This window comes from Notolepis coatsorum (genome assembly GCF_963971535.1).
Source record: "Notolepis coatsorum genome assembly, chromosome: 18".
Taxonomy (NCBI): Eukaryota; Metazoa; Chordata; class Actinopteri; order Aulopiformes; family Paralepididae; genus Notolepis; species Notolepis coatsorum.
This window is the reverse complement of record NC_140182.1, coordinates 25,088,497-25,107,544: the sequence shown is the minus strand read 5'-3', so window position 1 is coordinate 25,107,544 and position 19,048 is coordinate 25,088,497. Positions and strand designations below refer to the sequence as shown.

General features: G+C 45.2%; 1 protein-coding gene across 1 annotated transcript in view; it reads left to right on the top strand.

The window, feature by feature from the left end:
• The window catches only part of LOC311245007 (carbohydrate sulfotransferase 1-like), a 69,612-nt gene that overhangs the window by 24,376 nt on the left and 26,188 nt on the right, over positions 1 to 19,048 (top strand). The window contains exons 3-4 of the mRNA XM_084334756.1: positions 1,239 to 1,452; positions 12,741 to 12,970. Coding sequence (XP_084190882.1) covers positions 1,239 to 1,452; positions 12,741 to 12,970 — 444 coding nt within the window. The remainder of the gene's footprint in view (positions 1 to 1,238; positions 1,453 to 12,740; positions 12,971 to 19,048) is intronic.

Below are 19,048 nucleotides of genomic sequence, written 5' to 3'. Positions count from 1 at the left end.
CTGAGGGGCCTTTGTCCGAATACGCTGGCGATGTGGGGGGCGGGGCACTACGTGCCCACCTGGTGGGGTCTTGATGCTGGCATCATGGACTTCTCCGGGCCCCCATTCTAGGGAGTCCAGTCCTTTTGGTGGGTCTGGGTCTTCCTTCGTGCTCCGCTGCTACGGCCTTGCCACGGGGTTGGGTTTGCCCTTGACCCCGTGATTCTGGGGGCAGTAACGAGGTTGTTCCTCCGTTCGTTCCCGGGTGGCATGCGGGTTGTGCGTGTGTGTAGTCGTGGGGTCAAGCCACGGTCTGCTCACCCTGTGCGTTGAGTTGCTTGAGTGCCTCTTCGCACGGTCGGGTCCGTCGCCCTCCCGTGACGTCCCTAATAGGGGGGCTACCCTCCATTAGGGGGGGTCGGGGGGGCTCGGCCCTCCCTGTTCTGATGGTTTTGGGGGGCTGTCAGCGGGGTGTATTTGTCAGCCAAGTGGCTCCGCTTGGCCTCCCTTGTGCAGTAGTGATGCCAAGCTAAGCCACTAACGATACAGAACGTTAGGTTATGACTATAACCAAGTTCTGTTAGTTAGGGGCGATGCTTGGCATCAGACGGCCGCTGCAGCCCTTGTCCTCACCTTGTGGTGAAAGCTTGGGAAGGAGGAGAGCAGGTGACCACACACCTGCTTATGAAGGTAAGCTGATGAGGGGTGTGGTCAGACTAATACTGGTATTAGAGGTACATTTGTGGTTTATTCAGTACGCGTGCACGTACGCGAGATAGTGCAGTAGTGATGCCAAGCATCGCCCCTAACTAACAGAACTTGGTTATAGTCATAACCTAACGTTAACCCTTTCACTACCACACTACAGACGGTTAACCCTTTTACTACCACACTACAGACGGTTAACCCTTTTACTACCACAGTAGCTACAGACGGTTAACCTTCTGTAAGGTGGTAGTGAAAGGGTTAATAGCTGTTATCTATTTGTGTTACTCCAGTTGTGTGAAAACATCATAACTTCGATGTTGGTGTGTTCCTTTCACCCCAGTGGATTTTAAATTTGATTTGAAAGTGGGTTTTGAATACATTTCACGGGCCGTTATTTCATGAGGGTTACTAATCGGGGGTTATCAAGTTTTCACGGCTGCACAATATTTCATCCGTGGACAAAATAACGACTTTCATGAAAAACAGATTTCGAGATCATTTTCAACCCGACTGATTTGCTTGTTGTGTGCTTGCCTTTGAAACGACGGCAGGTGTTTTACCTGTTCGAGCCGCTCTATCACGTCCAGTCGGCCCTCCTGCCCCGCCTGGCGCACAGCCGCAACCCCACGGAGAGGAGGGTGATGCTGGGAGCCGCCAGGGACCTGCTGAGGTCCCTGTACCACTGTCACCTCAACAGCCTGGAGAGCTACATCAGACCTCACCCGACCAACCACACCACAGACAAACTGTTCAGGCGCGGAGCAAGTAAGAGGCCTTTCAATAATAATAATAATAATAATAATAATAATAATAATAATAATAATATAATAATAATAATAATAATAATAATAATAATAATAATAATAATAATAATAATAATAATAATAATAATAATAATAATAATAATAATAATAATAATAATAATAATGATAATAATAATAATACATTAAATTTAAAGTGCACTCTACATTTGGAAACCAAATCGCATAGTGCTTACAGGGTAAAAACATAGACTTTAAAAACTTAGGCAATTAAAAGAAAATAATAATAAATTAAAGATTTTTTTTTGAAGAGGTATGTTTTTAGTCCTCTTTTAAAGGAAGCAGTGGTCTGTGGTGCTCTGAGGTAGTCAGGGAGGGCATTCCACAGGCGAGGAGCAGCCGAGCAGAAGGCCCAGTACATTAGCTACATCAGACCTCACCACAGACAGACTGTTCAGGCGAGGAGCAAGTAAGAGGCCTTCTAATCACTGCATTATTCAGAGAGAATAAGATAAGATGAGAGGTAATGTCAATTAAGATAAGGTAAGGTACAGTAAGGTAAGATAAGGGAATGTAAGATAAGATACGATAACATAAGGTAAGGTAAGGTACAGTAAGGTAAGATAAGATAAGGGAATGGAGCCATTTCTCTTACAATGTACTGTATAATGACTACTAGAAATCAATGTAACCCTCTCCTCCTCCCCACTTCACTCCTTCCACTCTGAGGCCTTTGTTATTCCGATGTCTTGTGACCCTGCATCTATCTCCAGGCCATCAGGATGCTCAACGACTCTATGTAACATCAACCCATCCATCTACACTCATTGTACACACTCACTTTAAACAAACACTCACCTTTTTGCTGAGAGAACTGAGAGAACTGTACTTTATACATGACAAATAAAAGCAAACTTGAAACTTGTGAGATATTATAAGAGGATAAAGGAAAATAGTCAAGATTCAAGATTTTATTATCATTTAAAATAAAGTACAAAATAGAGCTGTAATAGCTCAGCTTAATCATACCAAGTTGCTTTGGATAAAAGTGTCAGCTAAATGACTAAATGTAAATGTATTATTATTTTTTAAGTTTAAATATCAACATTATCTGGCCATCCTCAGTCAATACTATCAAACTCCTCTGATCTCATCTGGTCTTTCCAAAGACCAGAGATAGGACATGGGCTCATGCACGCACGCACGCACACACATACACACACATACACATACACACACACACACACACACACACACACACACACACACACACACACACACACACACACACACACACACACACACACACACACACACACACACACACACACACACACACACACACACACACACACACACACACACACACACACATACACAGACTCCGTAAACCTTACCTGTATAACTTACGCCAATTCCAGAAATATGATTTATATATCATATCATTTTTCTGTTTAAAAGTTGTCATGAGTTATCATGACATAACAAAACAAAAAGGGTGCTAAATAGCACTAAAAGTGGTTATTTGGCTCGTAATCATCTACAAGCTAGATAGAGATCAAATAATAATAATAATAATAAAACTTGCAAAAACATTAATGTATACCATTACTGTTATGTATTACTGCTAATATTAAATCAACTTGATGCTTTGAAGGCACAACAATTGCATTTCTAATGAATATTAGGTTATAAAATACATTTGCCAGACTTCCTTTAATCTAATGTCCATTTGTTAATCTGTTCCCAACTTGTATTGTACAATAATATATATATATATATATATATATATATACATATATATATATATATATATATATATATATATATATATATATATATATATATATATATTTGAAAGAATTCTGGTATAAACCATGCCCATCTCCGGTATTCTATCCAAATACAGTACAATGGTCGAACAGATACAGATACAGATACAGATACAGGTACAGGTACAGAATCAGATACAGATACTGATACAGATACTGATACAGGTACAGATACAGATACAGATACAGAATCAGATACAGATACAGGTACAGATACAGATACTGATACAGATACTGATACATACTCAGATACAGGTACAGATACAGATACAGGTACAGATACAGATACAGATATAGACACAGATACAGATACTGATACAGATACAGATACTGATACAGATACATATACAGGTACAGATACAGACACAGACACAGACACAGATACAGATACATAATCAGATACAGAATCAGATACAGATACAGATACAGATATTGATACAGATATTGATACAGAATCAGATACAGAATCAGATACAGATACAGACACAGATACAGATACAGACACAGATACAGGTACAGAATCAGATACAGAATCAGATACAGAATCAGATACAGAATCAGGTACAGATACAGGTACTGATACAGATACAGATACAGATACAGATACAGATAATGACGTCTCCGCACCCCTCTAGGCCGTGTATGTGAATGGGGGGGGGGGGGGGTCTATAAATAGAGGGCCAAATCAGTGTAGGAGGGACGATGGAGCGTCAGCTAAGAGGTCACAGCTCCACACATGACTCAGAGTGAGTGTCCTGCTAGAACTCGCTTCGTCTGTGAACAGATGTTGAGCTGCTGCCCCTGTGCAGTGAGTGTGATCACAGTGTGCTCAGAAAGGTGGGATCACTCCTTCCTTGTAGCTCAGAAAGGTGGGATCACTCCTTGTAGCTCAGAAAGGTGGGATCACTCCTTGTAGCTCAGAAAGGTGGGATCACTCCTTGTAGCTCAGAAAGGTGGGATCACTCCTTGTAGCTCAGAAAGGTGGGATCACTCCTTCCTTGTAGCTCAGAAAGGTGGGATCACTCCTTGTAGCTCAGAAAGGTGCGATCACTCCTTGTAGCTCAGAAAGGTGGGATCACTCCTTCCTTGTAGCTCAGAAAGGTGGGATCACTCCTTGTAGCTCAGAAAGGTGCGATCACTCCTTGTAGCTCAGAAAGGTGGGATCACTCCTTGTAGCGGCTCAGAAAGGTGTGATCACTCCTTGTAGCTTCTCAGAAAGGTGCGATCACTCCTTGTAGCGGCTCAGAAAGGTGTGATCACTCCTTGTAGCTTCTCAGAAAGGTGCGATCACTCCTTGTAGCTGCTCAGAAAGGTGGGATCACTCCTTGTAGCTGCTCAGAAAGGTGGGATCACTCCTTGTAGCTTCTCAGAAAGGTGCGATCACTCCTTGTAGCTGCTCAGAAAGGTGCGATCACTCCTTGTAGCTGCTCAGAAAGGTGCGATCACTCCTTGTAGCTGCTCAGAAAGGTGGGATCACTCCTTGTAGCTGCTCAGAAAGGTGTGCGGTTGCTGAGAGGGTATGTCTAACAAATACAGCTTTGCCACTTGACCAGTTAACCTTATTCACATCCCCACCATCTTTAAAGGAGACATGGCTAGGATGGGAAAACCAGGAGAACCATGTAGATAGACTCCCATGTTATGACCGCTAGGAGTTCCGTAAAAAAGAAAATGTGCTCTTCTAGCATCCAAACTATAAAAACAACGAGTGGAGATGATCTACGTAACTGTCCCCGTATGATTCATGCAGCTGGATATTTTCCTGGGCGGCATTATTTACTTTGATGGTTATTAATGCATTTCAATGAGCAGATGAATTTCCAAACAAATTAACTTCTATACCTTTCAAAACGAACTTCGACAGTTTGTTAAAAACAAACTAAGTTAGACGACTGCGAGTCTGTAATTACATTAGTGCACTCTGCCTGTTCTATTTGGGTTTCTTGGAAGTTTTAAAGTTTTAATATTGAAGTGAACAGGACCGCATTTTCCCAACCCATCAACAAAGGTTAAGTTTAAGTTAAGTTTAAGTTTATTTTTTTTATCCACCTTTTCTCCTTATTTTAAAATGTTCTCCCATCCCAATTTCGTGTTTCCAATTCTTCCCTCCCCTGTCTTGAACGTTGCTCGACTATGCCCCCCACTGGTCGGTTGTAGGGAGGATAGAAGCCTTGCATCACGTGTCCCCTCCGGTACACGAGGAGGCAGCCTGTCACATCTTTTCACCTGCCAGCGCGGACTCTCATTGGCGAGGTGTAACGCGTGGGAGGCTCACACTACCCCCGCCACTTCCTGTCTCTGCTGTGCAGGCGTCCCCCAACCGACCTGTAGGAGTCGCTGTCCACAACGTCCAGATTACCACCCATCGACTTCCACCCACTGGCTCTGCCAATTGAGCCAGTATGACGGCCGGTCCAAGCGGGAGGCAACGCTGACACTGGGATTCGAGACCAGAGTCTCTTGCATTGGTCACAAGCGCAATCTCCGCTGCGCCACCCAGCCGCAAGTTTAAGTTTATTTATTAAATTATTTTACCCAGGGACAGTGCACATTAATCAACATCTTCAGTTTCCACATCAATGTAAATGTGCCAGAGTTAGCTAATGAGCTAGGTTTCATCTGTCCCTGCCTAACATGGATGTCTTTATGGTGTGGGAGGAAACCAGAGTACCCAGAGGAAACCCACACGAACACGGGGAAAACATGCCAACTCCACACAGAAAGGCCCCCTGCTGGGGTTCGAACCCAGGACCTTCTTGCTGTGAGGCAGCAGTGCTAACCACTGTGCCACCATGCCGCCCAAGTGCGGTGGCCATGTGAACAAGGACAACTGTGTGACAGAGGAAGTGATCGAGTGATCTCTCTCCAGTGTTCTAGTCGAGTCACTAGATCTCGAGTCTGAGTCGAGTCTCAAGTCTCCAGTGTCCGAGTCCGAGTCCAAGTCCGAGTCACCAAAGAAGAGCCTGAGTCGAGCCCGAGTCCAGTCCCCATTACCCTAGTCCGAGTCCGAGTCCAAGTCATCAAGGTTGAGTCCACTCCACGCTGGCAGTCAAAGAGCTGACGTACAAAAAGGTCTACATTAAACATAAATGACACAGCGGTCGCCATTTCAAAGGGAGTTTATTTACTTTGTGATACAATAGCCAAACAAATGCAATCGTATGCCAAATGATTAGGTCCTATTAAATTATTTTTTTAAGAAATAACTGTATTTATAAATTAAAAGAAGTCTGAGTCCTCATCTGCCCCTTCCGAGTCCGAATGCAGTCAATGCTCGAGTCCAAGTCCAAGTCCGAGTCATCAGTGCTCAAGTCCAAGTCCGAGTCATCAGTGCTCAAGTCCAAGTCCGAGTCATCAGTGCTCAAGTCCAAGTTGAGTCACAAGTCCTGAAAATCAGTCCATGACTCGAGTACTGCTAACACTGTTAACACTCTCACACACACACACACACACACACACACACACACACACACACACACACACACACACACACACACACACACACACACACACACACGCACACACACAATTGACTAGGCTATTGACCAGGTCCAGCAGGTCAACTCACACACACCATCCAATATTCCTCACACTGGCTTCCCCTTCAGTCTAGGATTAATGTGAAGGTACACTGAGGTTCCTCACTCCAGACTCGAAACAAAAGATGATGGTGCCTTCGTGGAACGCTCTTCCAGTACACATATCCGCAGTCTCTGTTGACACCTTTCAAATGCAGCTGAAGACTAATTGACTCAAACTGGCTGCTATGTCTTGTACACACGGACAGACACACTGAATCTTTTGAGTACCTAATAAACGGATGCCTTCTTCGTGGAAGCTCGAGTGGGTATGACTCAGTGTCTGCACCTGCCTCTGGGTACTGGCTGCGTACGAGCAGCAGCACACGTCCACTGGTCCTCGGTGCTGAGATCGGACATCTTTAGCCACGTTGAAAACCTGCAGCGCATTGAGCGTCACACCCTCTAGTCGTCCTATAGTCATCCTCTAGTCGTCCTCTAGTCATCCTCTACTCATCCTCTACTCATCCTCTAGTCGTCCTCTACTCATCCTCTACTCATCCTCTACTCATCCTCTAGTCATCCTCTACTCATCCTCTACTCACCCTCTACTCATCCTCTAGTCATCCTCTACTCACCCTCTACTCATCCTCTAGTCATCCTCTAGTCATCCTCTACTCATCCTCTACTCACCCTCTACTCATCCTCTACTCATCCTCTAGTCGTCCTCTACTCATCCTCTAGTCGTCCTCTACTCATCCTCTAGTCGTCCTCTTGCCATCCTCTACTCATCCTCTACTCACCCTCTACTCATCCTCTACTCATCCTCTAGTCGTCCTCTAGTCGTCCTCTAGTCGTTCTCTAGTCGTCCTCTACTCATCCTCTAGTCGTCCTCTACTCATCCTCTACTCATCCTCTAGTCGTCCTCTAGTCGTCCTCTAGTCGTCCTCTAGTCGTCCTCTAGTCGTCCTCTAGTCGTCCTCTAGTCGTTCTCTAGTCGTCCTCTACTCATCCTCTACTCATCCTCTACTCATCCTCTACTCATCCTCTAGTCGTCCTCTACTCATCCTCTACTCATCCTCTAGTCGTCCTCTAGTCGTCCTCTAGTCGTCCTCTAGTCGTCCTCTAGTCGTCCTCTAGTCGTTCTCTAGTCGTCCTCTAGTCGTCCTCTACTCATCCTCTACTCATCCTCTAGTCGTCCTCTACTCATCCTCTAGTCGTCCTCTAGTCGTCCTCTAGTCATCCTCTAGTCGTCCTCTAGTCGTCCTCTAGTCGTCCTCTAGTCATCCTCTAGTCGTCCTCTAGTCGTCCTCTAGTCGTCCTCTAGTCGTCCTCTACTCATCCTCTAGTCATCCTCTAGTCGTCCTCTACTCATCCTCTAGTCGTCCTCTAGTCGTCCTCTAGTCATCCTCTAGTCGTCCTCTAGTCATCCTCTAGTCGTCCTCTAGTCATCCTCTAGTCGTCCTCTAGTCGTCCTCTAGTCGTCCTCTAGTCGTCCTCTAGTCATCCTCTAGTCGTCCTCTAGTCGTCCTCTAGTCGTCCTCTAGTCGTCCTCTACTCATCCTCTACTCATCCTCTAGTCATCCTCTAGTCGTCCTCTAGTCGTCCTCTAGTCGTCCTCTACTCATCCTCTACTCATCCTCTAGTCATCCTCTAGTCGTCCTCTAGTCGTCCTCTACTCATCCTCTAGTCGTCCTCTACTCATCCTCTTGTCGTCCTCTACTCATCCTCTAGTCGTCCTCTAGTCATCCTCTAGTCGTCCTCTAGTCATCCTCTAGTCGTCCTCTAGTCGTCCTTTAGTCGTCCTCTAGTCGTCCTCTAGTCGTCCTCTAGTCGTCCTTTAGTCGTCCTCTACTCATCATCTAGTCGTCCTCTAGTCGTCCTCTAGTCATCCTCTAGTCGTCCTCTAGTCGTCCTTTAGTCGTCCTCTAGTCATCCTCTAGTCGTCCTCTAGTCATCCTCTAGTCGTCCTCTAGTCATCCTCTAGTCGTCCTCTAGTCGTCCTTTAGTCGTCCTCTAGTCATCCTCTAGTCGTCCTCTAGTCTACGGTTGGATCGCCCGCAGCAGCCGTGTCTCAATAATGTCCATCTCTGTCAAAGTCTCCCTCTTTGTCTCAACCAGTCTGACCTCTATCTGCTGAAGGACACTGTGGGACGTCTGACCTTGCGGCCTCTTTGGTAAAAAATGCCTCTAAGCGGGACGGCGTGTGTGTCTCACTCTCAGAGGGACACGAGGAAGCGATGTCCTGACGACAGCGTGTGTAATCATCATGTTGAACGCAGTGCCCTGAAGCCAGAGGGAAACACATGGGCCACAACACCCTGCCAAGCGCTGCAGCGACAGATGCCAGTAAGCCCTTCAATCAACAGCAGTGGAATACAATCACTCTCCTTGTCTGTCAACCCGACGGCTCAATAGAAATTATATAAAGGTGTCCTCCGCGCAGATGTTTAGCTGATATTCATCGCAGATGGTTGACACTTTTGACGTCACATTTTCCCGGTGTGCCGTAATTAGTAGCTGAAGCCAAGTAGAGGTTAAAGCGGGTTACGCCGACAGACTGGTGTGGAGAAAAAGTAACAACGGGATTAAAGGTTGTTGTTGTTTTGAATGATTTTAACGGCTGCTGGGAGTTTCAGCGTCAGTTGCAATTCCACCCGGGAAGGCTAACAGCATGGCAGACAACGGATACTCTAGTCTAGATTAATGAACAAAGAACAAAAAAGATCTCCTTTTGGAGTCACTTCAATGAGTTGAAAAAGTTTATTTTGGCTATTATTTGAGGACATGTTGTGTTTACACATTTTCCACATTCGCCCAGTTGGATTGAATTCCCGCCAGGGAGAAGCTGTGGCCAACTCGAGTGCCCAGAACAACACACTCGCTCGCGCGACAGAGCGCCAATTCACAAGATAAATTGGTAGAGAAAAAAGCAACTGGCTGGAAAATAATCACAGTTCATCCTTTTAATAAGTGTTATGAAGGCTGTGAACCACGTCGATAAATAGAATAGCAGCAAGAATTATTCAGTTACTCTTTTAGTCAACTGGATGGTTGATAATCGAAAGAGATAATGAGATTTGACTTGATAATGTTGTCTTTTATAGGCCATGGACACACATTCATTCTTTTGGCAATACTGGTCTCAACACTTCACATGAAAATAGACTAGTAGAATACATAGTACTGCAACCTGCTGAAAAGCTCTCTGGAATAATGTCAGTTCTACTGTATTCTATTGCTTTGTATACCCTGCAGAAGTGATATTCAATTCAGGCCCTGGTCCTTGATTCAAAAGCTCCTATAACTTATTAATCAGCTTGAAACATTTCTTGGCGTTGATAAGCCTTCTTAAAACGATGAATAAAACCATGAACACGTACTTTACGTGTTTCTAAGGCTGACCCCAATTAGTCGAATGGTCGACTAATCGAACGAAAAGAGCTGTAGTCGACTGCCAACATCTTAGTCGAATGCAAAAAAAAAGAAAAAAATATTATAATAAATTTTTTTATTATTATAATTTTTTATAAATGATTCTTTCCAAAAGCAAATAGTCCTAGAAGCGTGGCTAACGCTAATGACGCTCATACCAGCGAGGCTAACTGCCTAAGAAAACGGGCACAGAGGCACTGAAAGAGGATTTCACATATTCTGTTTTGTTTTATTGTATTGTATTGTATTTAGTTCTATCCGTTCGATTGTGTTCTATTCTATTCTTAGTGCCTGTGTCTCACTCCGTTCTGCTCTCCTCAGGCTGGGCTCTCTGCTCCCCCTCTCAATGTGTCTCTCTCCTCAGGCTGGGCTCTCTGCTCCCCCTCTCAATGTGTCTCTCTCCTCAGGCTGGGCTCTCTGCTCCCCCTCTCAGTGTGTCTCTCTCCTCAGGTTGGGCTCTCTGCTCCCCCTCTCAGTGTGTCTCTCTCCTCAGGCTGGGCTCTCTGCTCCCCCTCTCAATGTGTCTCTCTCCTCAGGCTGGGCTCTCTGCTCCCCCTCTCAATGTGTCTCTCCTCAGGCTGGGCTCTCTGCTCCCCCTCTCAATGTGTCTCTCTCCTCAGGCTGGGCTCTCTGCTCCCCCTCTCAGTGTGTCTCTCTCCTCAGGCTGGGCTCTCTGCTCCCCCTCTCAGTGTGTCTCTCTCCTCAGGCTGGGCTCTCTGCTCCCCCTCTCAGTGTGTCTCTCTCCTCAGGTTGGGCTCTCTGCTCCCCCTCTCAGTGTGTCTCTCTCCTCAGGCTGGGCTTCCCCTCACAGTGTCTGTCTCTCATCAGGTTGGGCTCTGGACTTCCCCTCACAGTGTCTGTCTCTCCTCAGGCTGGGCTCTGTGCTCCCCCTCTCAGTGTCTGTCTCTCCTCAGGCTGGGCTCCCTCTCAGTGTCTGTCTCTCCTCAGGCTGGGCTCTGTGCTCCCCCTCTCAGTGTCTGTCTCTCCTCAGGCTGGGCTCCCTCTCAGTGTCTGTCTCTCCTCAGGCTGGGCTCTGTGCTCCCCCTCTCAGTGTCTGTCTCTCCTCAGGCTGGGCTCCCTCTCAGTGTCTGTCTCTCCTCAGGCTGGGCTCTGTGCTCCCCCTCTCAGTGTCTGTCTCTCCTCAGGCTGGGCTCTGTGCTCCCCCTCTCAGTGTCTGTCTCTCCTCAGGCTGGGCTCCCTCTCAGTGTCTGTCTCTCCTCAGGCTGGGCTCTGTGCTCCCCCTCTCAGTGTCTGTCTCTCCTCAGGCTGGGCTCCCTCTCAGTGTCTGTCTCTCCTCAGGCTGGGCTCTGTGCTCCCCCTCTCAGTGTCTGTCTCTCCTCAGGCTGGGCTCTGTGCTCCCCCTCTCAGTGTCTGTCTCTCCTCAGGCTGGGCTCCCTCTCAGTGTCTGTCTCTCCTCAGGCTGGGCTCTGTGCTCCCCCTCTCAGTGTCTGTCTCTCCTCAGGCTGGGCTCTGTGCTCCCCCTCTCAGTGTCTGTCTCTCCTCAGGCTGGGCTCCCTCTCAGTGTCTGTCTCTCCTCAGGCTGGGCTCTGTGCTCCCCCTCTCAGTGTCTGTCTCTCCTCAGGCTGGGCTCTGTGCTCCCCCTCTCAGTGTCTGTCTCTCCTCAGGCTGGGCTCTGTGCTCCCCCTCTCAGTGTCTGTCTCTCCTCAGGCTGGGCTCCCTCTCAGTGTCTGTCTCTCCTCAGGCTGGGCTCTGTGCTCCCCCTCTCAGTGTCTATCTCTCCTCAGGCTGGGCTCTGTGCTCCCCCTCTCAGTGTCTGTCTCTCCTCAGGCTGGGCTCCCTCTCAGTGTCTGTCTCTCCTCAGGCTGGGCTCTGTGCTCCCCCTCTCAGTGTCTGTCTCTCCTCAGGCTGGGCTCTGTGCTCCCCCTCTCAGTGTCTGTCTCTCCTCAGGCTGGGCTCCCTCTCAGTGTCTGTCTCTCCTCAGGCTGGGCTCTGTGCTCCCCCTCTCAGTGTCTGTCTCTCATCAGGCTGGGCTCTGTGCTTCCCCTCTCAGTGTCTGTCTCTCCTCAGGCTGGGCTCCCTCTCAGTGTCTGTCTCTCCTCAGGCTGGGCTCCCTCACAGTGTCTGTCTCTCCGCAGGCTGGGCTCTGTGCTCCCCCTCTCAGTGTCTGTCTCTCCTCAGGCTGGGCTCTGTGCTCCCCCTCTCAGTGTCTGTCTCTCCTCAGGCTGGGCTCCCTCTCAGTGTCTGTCTCTCCTCAGGCTGGGCTCCCTCACAGTGTCTGTCTCTCCTCAGGCTGGGCTCTGTGCTCCCCCTCTCAGTGTCTGTCTCTCCTCAGGCTGGGCTCTGTGCTCCCCCTCTCAGTGTCTGTCTCTCCTCAGGCTGGGCTCTGTGCTCCCCCTCTCAGTGTCTGTCTCTCCTCAGGCTGGGCTCTGTGCTCCCCCTCTCAGTGTCTGTCTCTCCTCAGGCTGGGCTCTCTGCTCCCCGTCGCACAGTGTGTGTGTGTCTCTCCTCAGACTGGGCTCCCTCACAGTGTCTGTCTCTCTCCCCAGGCCGGGCCCTGTGCTCCCCCCCGGTGTGCGAGCCCCCCCTGGGCCCCACGGAGCAGGCCCTGGTGCTGGGGGACGAGGGCGAGTGCGCCAGGCGCTGCGGAGCGCTCAACGTCTCGCTCGCCGCGGAGGCGTGCCAAGAGAAGCACCACCACGCGGCCATCAAGACGGTGCGGATCCCCCAGGTCAGCGACCTGAGAGCCCTGCTGGACGACCCCCGCCTCAACCTCAAGGTACACACCCTCTCTTTTTAAAATGTTTTTGGAAAGACATGTCAACACTGTGTCTATGCCAGTCTGTCACAAAAGTGAAAAGAGACACCCAGCGAGTGTCTCCTCTCATGCAGCAAGTCAATCTAATTGGTTTATAATATCATTAAACCCTAACTGGCCATATCGGAGCCCGGGGGTAGGTGCGCATTGCCTTTACCCTCATCCCACTCATTCTATCATATATTTATAAACAGATTAATATTACTAGTATTAATATACTTCATCCTTCAGTAATATACCACTGTGCATACAGCAGTATAAGTTGAAAGGCAAAAAGGAAAAGCCTTTTGTTCTTTGAAGCTACTTTTACCAAGAGTTTACTGATGAGCTGATGTTCCTGTCTCGGTAACCGTCGGTAGTGTGATAGTAAAGCGTTAACCTTTTGTAGTGTGGCAGTGAAAGGGTTAACCTGCTGTCGCATGGCAGTGAAAGGGTTAACCTTCTGTGTATTGTTGCAGTGAAAGGGTTAACCGCTTGGTAGTGCGGCAGTGAAAGGGTTAACACCTGCTGGACGACACACTCTCTCCTACACACTGACCCCACACTCAAGCTGAAGGTACACACTCTCTCCTACACACTGACCCCACACTCAACCTGAAGGTACACACTCTCTCCTACACACTGACCCCACACTCTGCCTGAAGGTACACACTCTCTCCTACACACTGACCCCACACTCAACCTGAAGGTACACACTCTCTCCTACACACTGACCCCACACTCAACCTGAAGGTACACACTCTCTCCTACACACTGACCCCACACTCTGCCTGAAGTTACACACCCTCTGTTACACACTGTACACACCCTCTCTTTGAAGTGAGCCCCTGAAATGAACACTGGCAGAGGTCGTAGTTCATGCCCAGGTCTCTGAGCTTGACAACGAGCTTGGAGGGGGACTATGGTGTTGAATGCTGAGCTGTAGTCAATAAATAGTAGTAGTAGTAGTAGTAGTAGTAGTAGTAGTAGTAGTAGTAGTAGTAGTAGTAGTAGTAGTAGTAGTAGTAGTAGTAGTAGTAGTAGTAGTAGTAGTTTATTCAGTCATCATCTCACACAATACAATATACACAATCATTTAACAATATTTGATTTTACAGTGACTGAAAAGGTACAGACTGAAGCCTAATGTCTATACATGCCTGTCCTATATTCTTAACAAAATTAAGACTCCAAAACACTATTCTAAAAGAACAGTATTATTCACCTTTGCTGTTTTCAAAAATAGCTTTACAAACCATTTTCTTAACCCTTTCACTGCCACGCGACAGAAGGTTAACCCTTTACTATCCGCATCCGCGGAGCTAATGATGCTAATGATGGAGCATCGCCGTCGGTTGTGTGATAGTAAAGGGTTAACCTTCTGTATTGTCACAGTGAAAGGGTTAACCGGCTGTCGTGTGGCAGTGAAAGGGTTAAAAACCAAAAGCGAACAGCATTCTCACATAGTTCCCCTGCCTCTTGTCCAGGTGTGATGCTGCCGTGTGCAGCACATAGTCTCTGGCGTCCTAATATGTAAACTATATGCTCTGAACAGGGACTCCATCTTCACTCCGTCTGTACACACACACACACACAACCTACGTTTGCTGGTGCATACACCATGCAGCATTGCCTATGAATATCATCATCATCATCATCATCATCATCATCTGTCATTTGTTCTATAATGAAATGTCCAATACATTTGACCTTATTACAAAGACCAAGATTATTATAATCAGAGAATGTGAAATCAGGACATTTTAGGACTCTTGTTGCCATTATTATTTGATATTATGTTCCACACCAGACACAGAATATACAGTAAGGAGATGCTGGAGACCACCGCTACTTGGACTAAAGACCACAACATCATCTTCATACATTATATGGTTCACTATAAGGCTGAGACCACTTATCGATATATCGATAATTATCGATAACCTGCTGATATCGATAAGTGGCATCACATATCGATATATTTGCATATGTAATTTATTTATAAAACATTTTATACACAGTAAGTTTCGTAGAGTAAATTTTACTCAAACTGAGTACATTTTACTCAAACTGATTTTACTCAGTTTGAGTAAAATGTACTCAGTTTGAGTCAAATTTACTCTGCAAAATTTACTGTGTACTATACTAAAATACTAAGCCTTGTGCCATGTTTTAGTAAAAACACCCCCATTTCATGTCAATTCAGTTGCATTTAATATGCAGTGCACTCCTCCATCACATCCAGAGACCACCGACTATAAAATGAGAAGGATCACTGTGGTAGTTTTCAATGGGGAAATCTGTAACACTAAAGATGGCGGCAACAACAAAGAATTGCTGCAAAATAAACATAAAGTTGTTGTTTAAAAAAAATAAAAATGATTTATATCGATATTTATCGATAAATTGGTCCCAATTTATCGATTCTTTCCAATGGCATATCATTTCAGCCTTCCTGGACCTTTACTTTTAAAACAACACTGTTCAATATTACACTTACTGTAGACTTCTGTATATTTTTACTGTATATTTTTTACTGTATATTTTATTCTATTCTTATTCTTAGGCAATTTGTTTAGTTATTCTTATTCGTGACTTTGTTCTGTCTAAATGTCTAAATGTTTAATGTGAGCGATTTGTAGTGTCAAATTTCCCTCTGGATGATTCAATTATTTCTATTCTATTCTATTGTATTCTATTCTATACTAGAGTATTACCAATCATGCACCCAGTATTACAGACTTTCAATTGCTTGGACAGGTCATCCATATATAGATTAAAACGAACTGGGGGGTATATTCTGGTGGGCATATCAGTGAGCCAGAACTCTCACTAAGTATCTGAACACCCCTCTCTGACTCAATTTAACAAACAACTCTATGATTATCATGATCAAAGGCTCTGGAAACATAAATAAAACAAAATTAGTTCATAATGTGTATAATGCCCTAAGACAAATACTATATACCCAAGTCAGTGCCATGTTTAGCTTTAAAACCAACCTGGTTATCTGTGGAGTTAATACACTAATTTGAATCTATACAGCGCAGGATTCTCTTGACAGTATGTTGGCTAGAGCCTCTAGTTAGGCTGCCAACTTCACCAGCTGTGTCCTTAATAACTGGCAATAACAGAGAATATTGAGTGTGATAACAAGCCATGAATCATAACGCCAGTGAAACAAATAGCAAGGAGAGGAGCTCTCCTCGGACTGACATATTTATGTTCTGCAGTAATATGGTCGAGACCACTTGCTTTGTTATCAGACAGCTTGTTTATAGCTAGGTACTGTACACCTCGATGTGACGTAAGCATTAATGAGTCATCACTCTCAATGCTGTGCTACCAACGTGACATGTTTTGATGATGCAATTCCCTGGGAATTTTAAATATTGACTAATGAACTTGCTTTAGAAATGGGATTTAATCCTTTTTCAATTAAACTCTTCATATTGTAAAACCTTTGGAGAGTAGCTGGAGTGAGTCATCATCACAAAATACAGAGCCAAACAAAGCCCCAAAGGACTCCTGACATTACAGTAACTGCACTTTAATCGGAGAACGCAAAAAAACGTGACAGTGACTGCCTCATTGAGGTGCAAACTGAGAGTGAGATTGCAGCAAAGTCGTCCTAAACCAAGAATCACCTGCTGTGAGCTACATGTGTGAAGACAGAACTCCAGAGAATCACCTGCTGTGTGCTGCAGGGGTGTAAAAAGTACCCAGAAATTATACTTAAGTGAAAGTATGGGTACCGTCTCAAAATCGTACTCAAGTAAAAGTCAAAAAGTTTCTACTTTTAAATGTACGTACTAAAAGGTAAAAGTAAAAACTTTTTTTTATTCCGGGGCAATGAAATGTTCCGTTTCGTCCTCTTACTCGTACTATCGTTTTGTTGGACCTGCGAGATTTGTACTTTGTACTTTGTAGGTCTGCATTTTAAATGTAAGGAGTAAAAAGTATGTTTTTTTTTCTCTGAAATGTAATTGAGTAAAAGTACAAGTATACAAACCTAATAATACTAGAGTAAAGTACAAATCCCCCAAAACAGTACTTAAGTATTGTAACAAAGTATAATTACTCAAGTACTTTACACCTGTAGTGGCCGACTGTCATTCCTCTGTGTGCTGACAGTCGTCCACGATGCACCTGCTATTGTGCCTTTTCACGCTGTACCAAAGTTGTGATGTTGAATGAATTGAATGTCCAAAGTTGCCGCCGGTTCGGTTTACAGGGTTTATTGTTGTCCAAGGGTAAATGATAGCGAATTAAGGGTTAAACAGAACAGTCGTCAATTGCTCCGTGTGGTCAGTTCCAACAGTGAAACAGTAGCGTTTGAAGGTAAAACCTCGGCAGGTGCACAAGATTCCAGTGATCACCTTGGCTATTTATAGGAGTGGGCTGTAATGGGTGGTGAGCCCTCTAGTGTCCAAACATAAATAAGACAGTCTAAAGGTTAAGACAGTCTAAACAGTGCATGGTTCTAATATATAATATAATATATATATATATATTATAATAATAATATAATAATATATAAATCCACCAAGTCGGTGTCTGCCTCTACACACCGGCCCCTTAATTGTGCACCAAATCACAATTACAAAAATATATACATAGCAAAGAGGCAAAGAAGCCGACATAACCTATAATCAATGTCAATGTCCTCAATAATAATCTATTTCAAATCATAGTTCTAAACACGAAGAAGCTTGACTGGGTCCTGGTTTTCGCTTGTTGTCCCTGTGCATGGGAAGAACAAATTAATTAGTCATTCAAATAACAGTCAAGGTAACTCAATGATAATATTCAAAGTGTTTTTTTGTTTTGTTTTAACAAACAGAGCCATATAGCTCTGATAGGCTTATAGCCAATGTCTATTCAAAGTGCAACAGAGCCCTATAGCTCTGATAGGCATACAGCCAATGTCTACTGGTTGTGACTCTCCATCAGGGACATCAGAACTCTCTGCGGTAAGTCGGTCGGGAGGTCTCAGCCATTCTTTCTTCCCCAGGTTTCCTTTACGTCGTCGTCTTTTGTAGTTTATCCTCTTGGAAACTGGCATATTCAAAAGTGTTTGGCCATCACCGGCCCTGGGCCCTATTCCCCGTACCTGGTTCAACTAAGTCGATCAAGAGTCCCATTATCCAGATTCAGTTAACCCGATGTTTGAAGCCGGGATTTTCCTGTTACTCGAAGGTGGATTCAGTCTCGTTAACTCAAACCAGACTTGAGACCCAGGATAAGTGCGCGCGGCCGCTTCAGTTGAAAAGCCAGCACGTATCGATTAGAGAGATCCTGATTCTCTAACGGCATTGATTGATTAATTGATTTAAAACTTTATTAACATATTGCAGTACGGCTCAATCGCCTCGCCGACAAGTTAAATGCGTTATCTATAGGCTAATTTTAAGTCCCTCATTACCTCAATCAATCAGATTATATTTCTTTAAACTTGCCTGCTGGATTGAATAATCAAATGAGATCTTGCTAGCGAAAATAATTAGTTAAACTGTTATACAGAATAACGATACGGCTCTCTTACCCATTGATTGATGTATGGTCGATCTTTTACTTATCTCCACTGTGGTGTAACGGTTTCTTCTTTTGACTTTCACGCAGACGGCCCGGGTTCGAAACCTAGTCTTTTCCTTCTTTTTGCAATGTAGGAATAATTCAATTTGGTGCACGTTGAGAGCTATATAAAGAATGACATCCTCAATGCATGTAGATTTATAATATTTTAACTTAAAACTAGGCTACTTTTGCGTATAATCATTAATATTATATTCCAAAAAATTATATTGGAGACGCGGGGTTTCGAACACCGGTCGCCCGGTTGCCAGGATTGAGCCCTACCGCTGCGCCACTGTGCCAGACGGGATAAATTCATTGTTGATCCATTAATGGAGGAGAGACCCGTGTTTAGAATATTCTTTCTTTTGAATAAAGTCTTATCTCTTTATTCTCAAATGCATTAATGTGACGTCAACGGCTCATTCAATTTCTCAAATCCGTCAAACAGCGCATCTCATCAGACATTTTAATCCCAGTTACAAT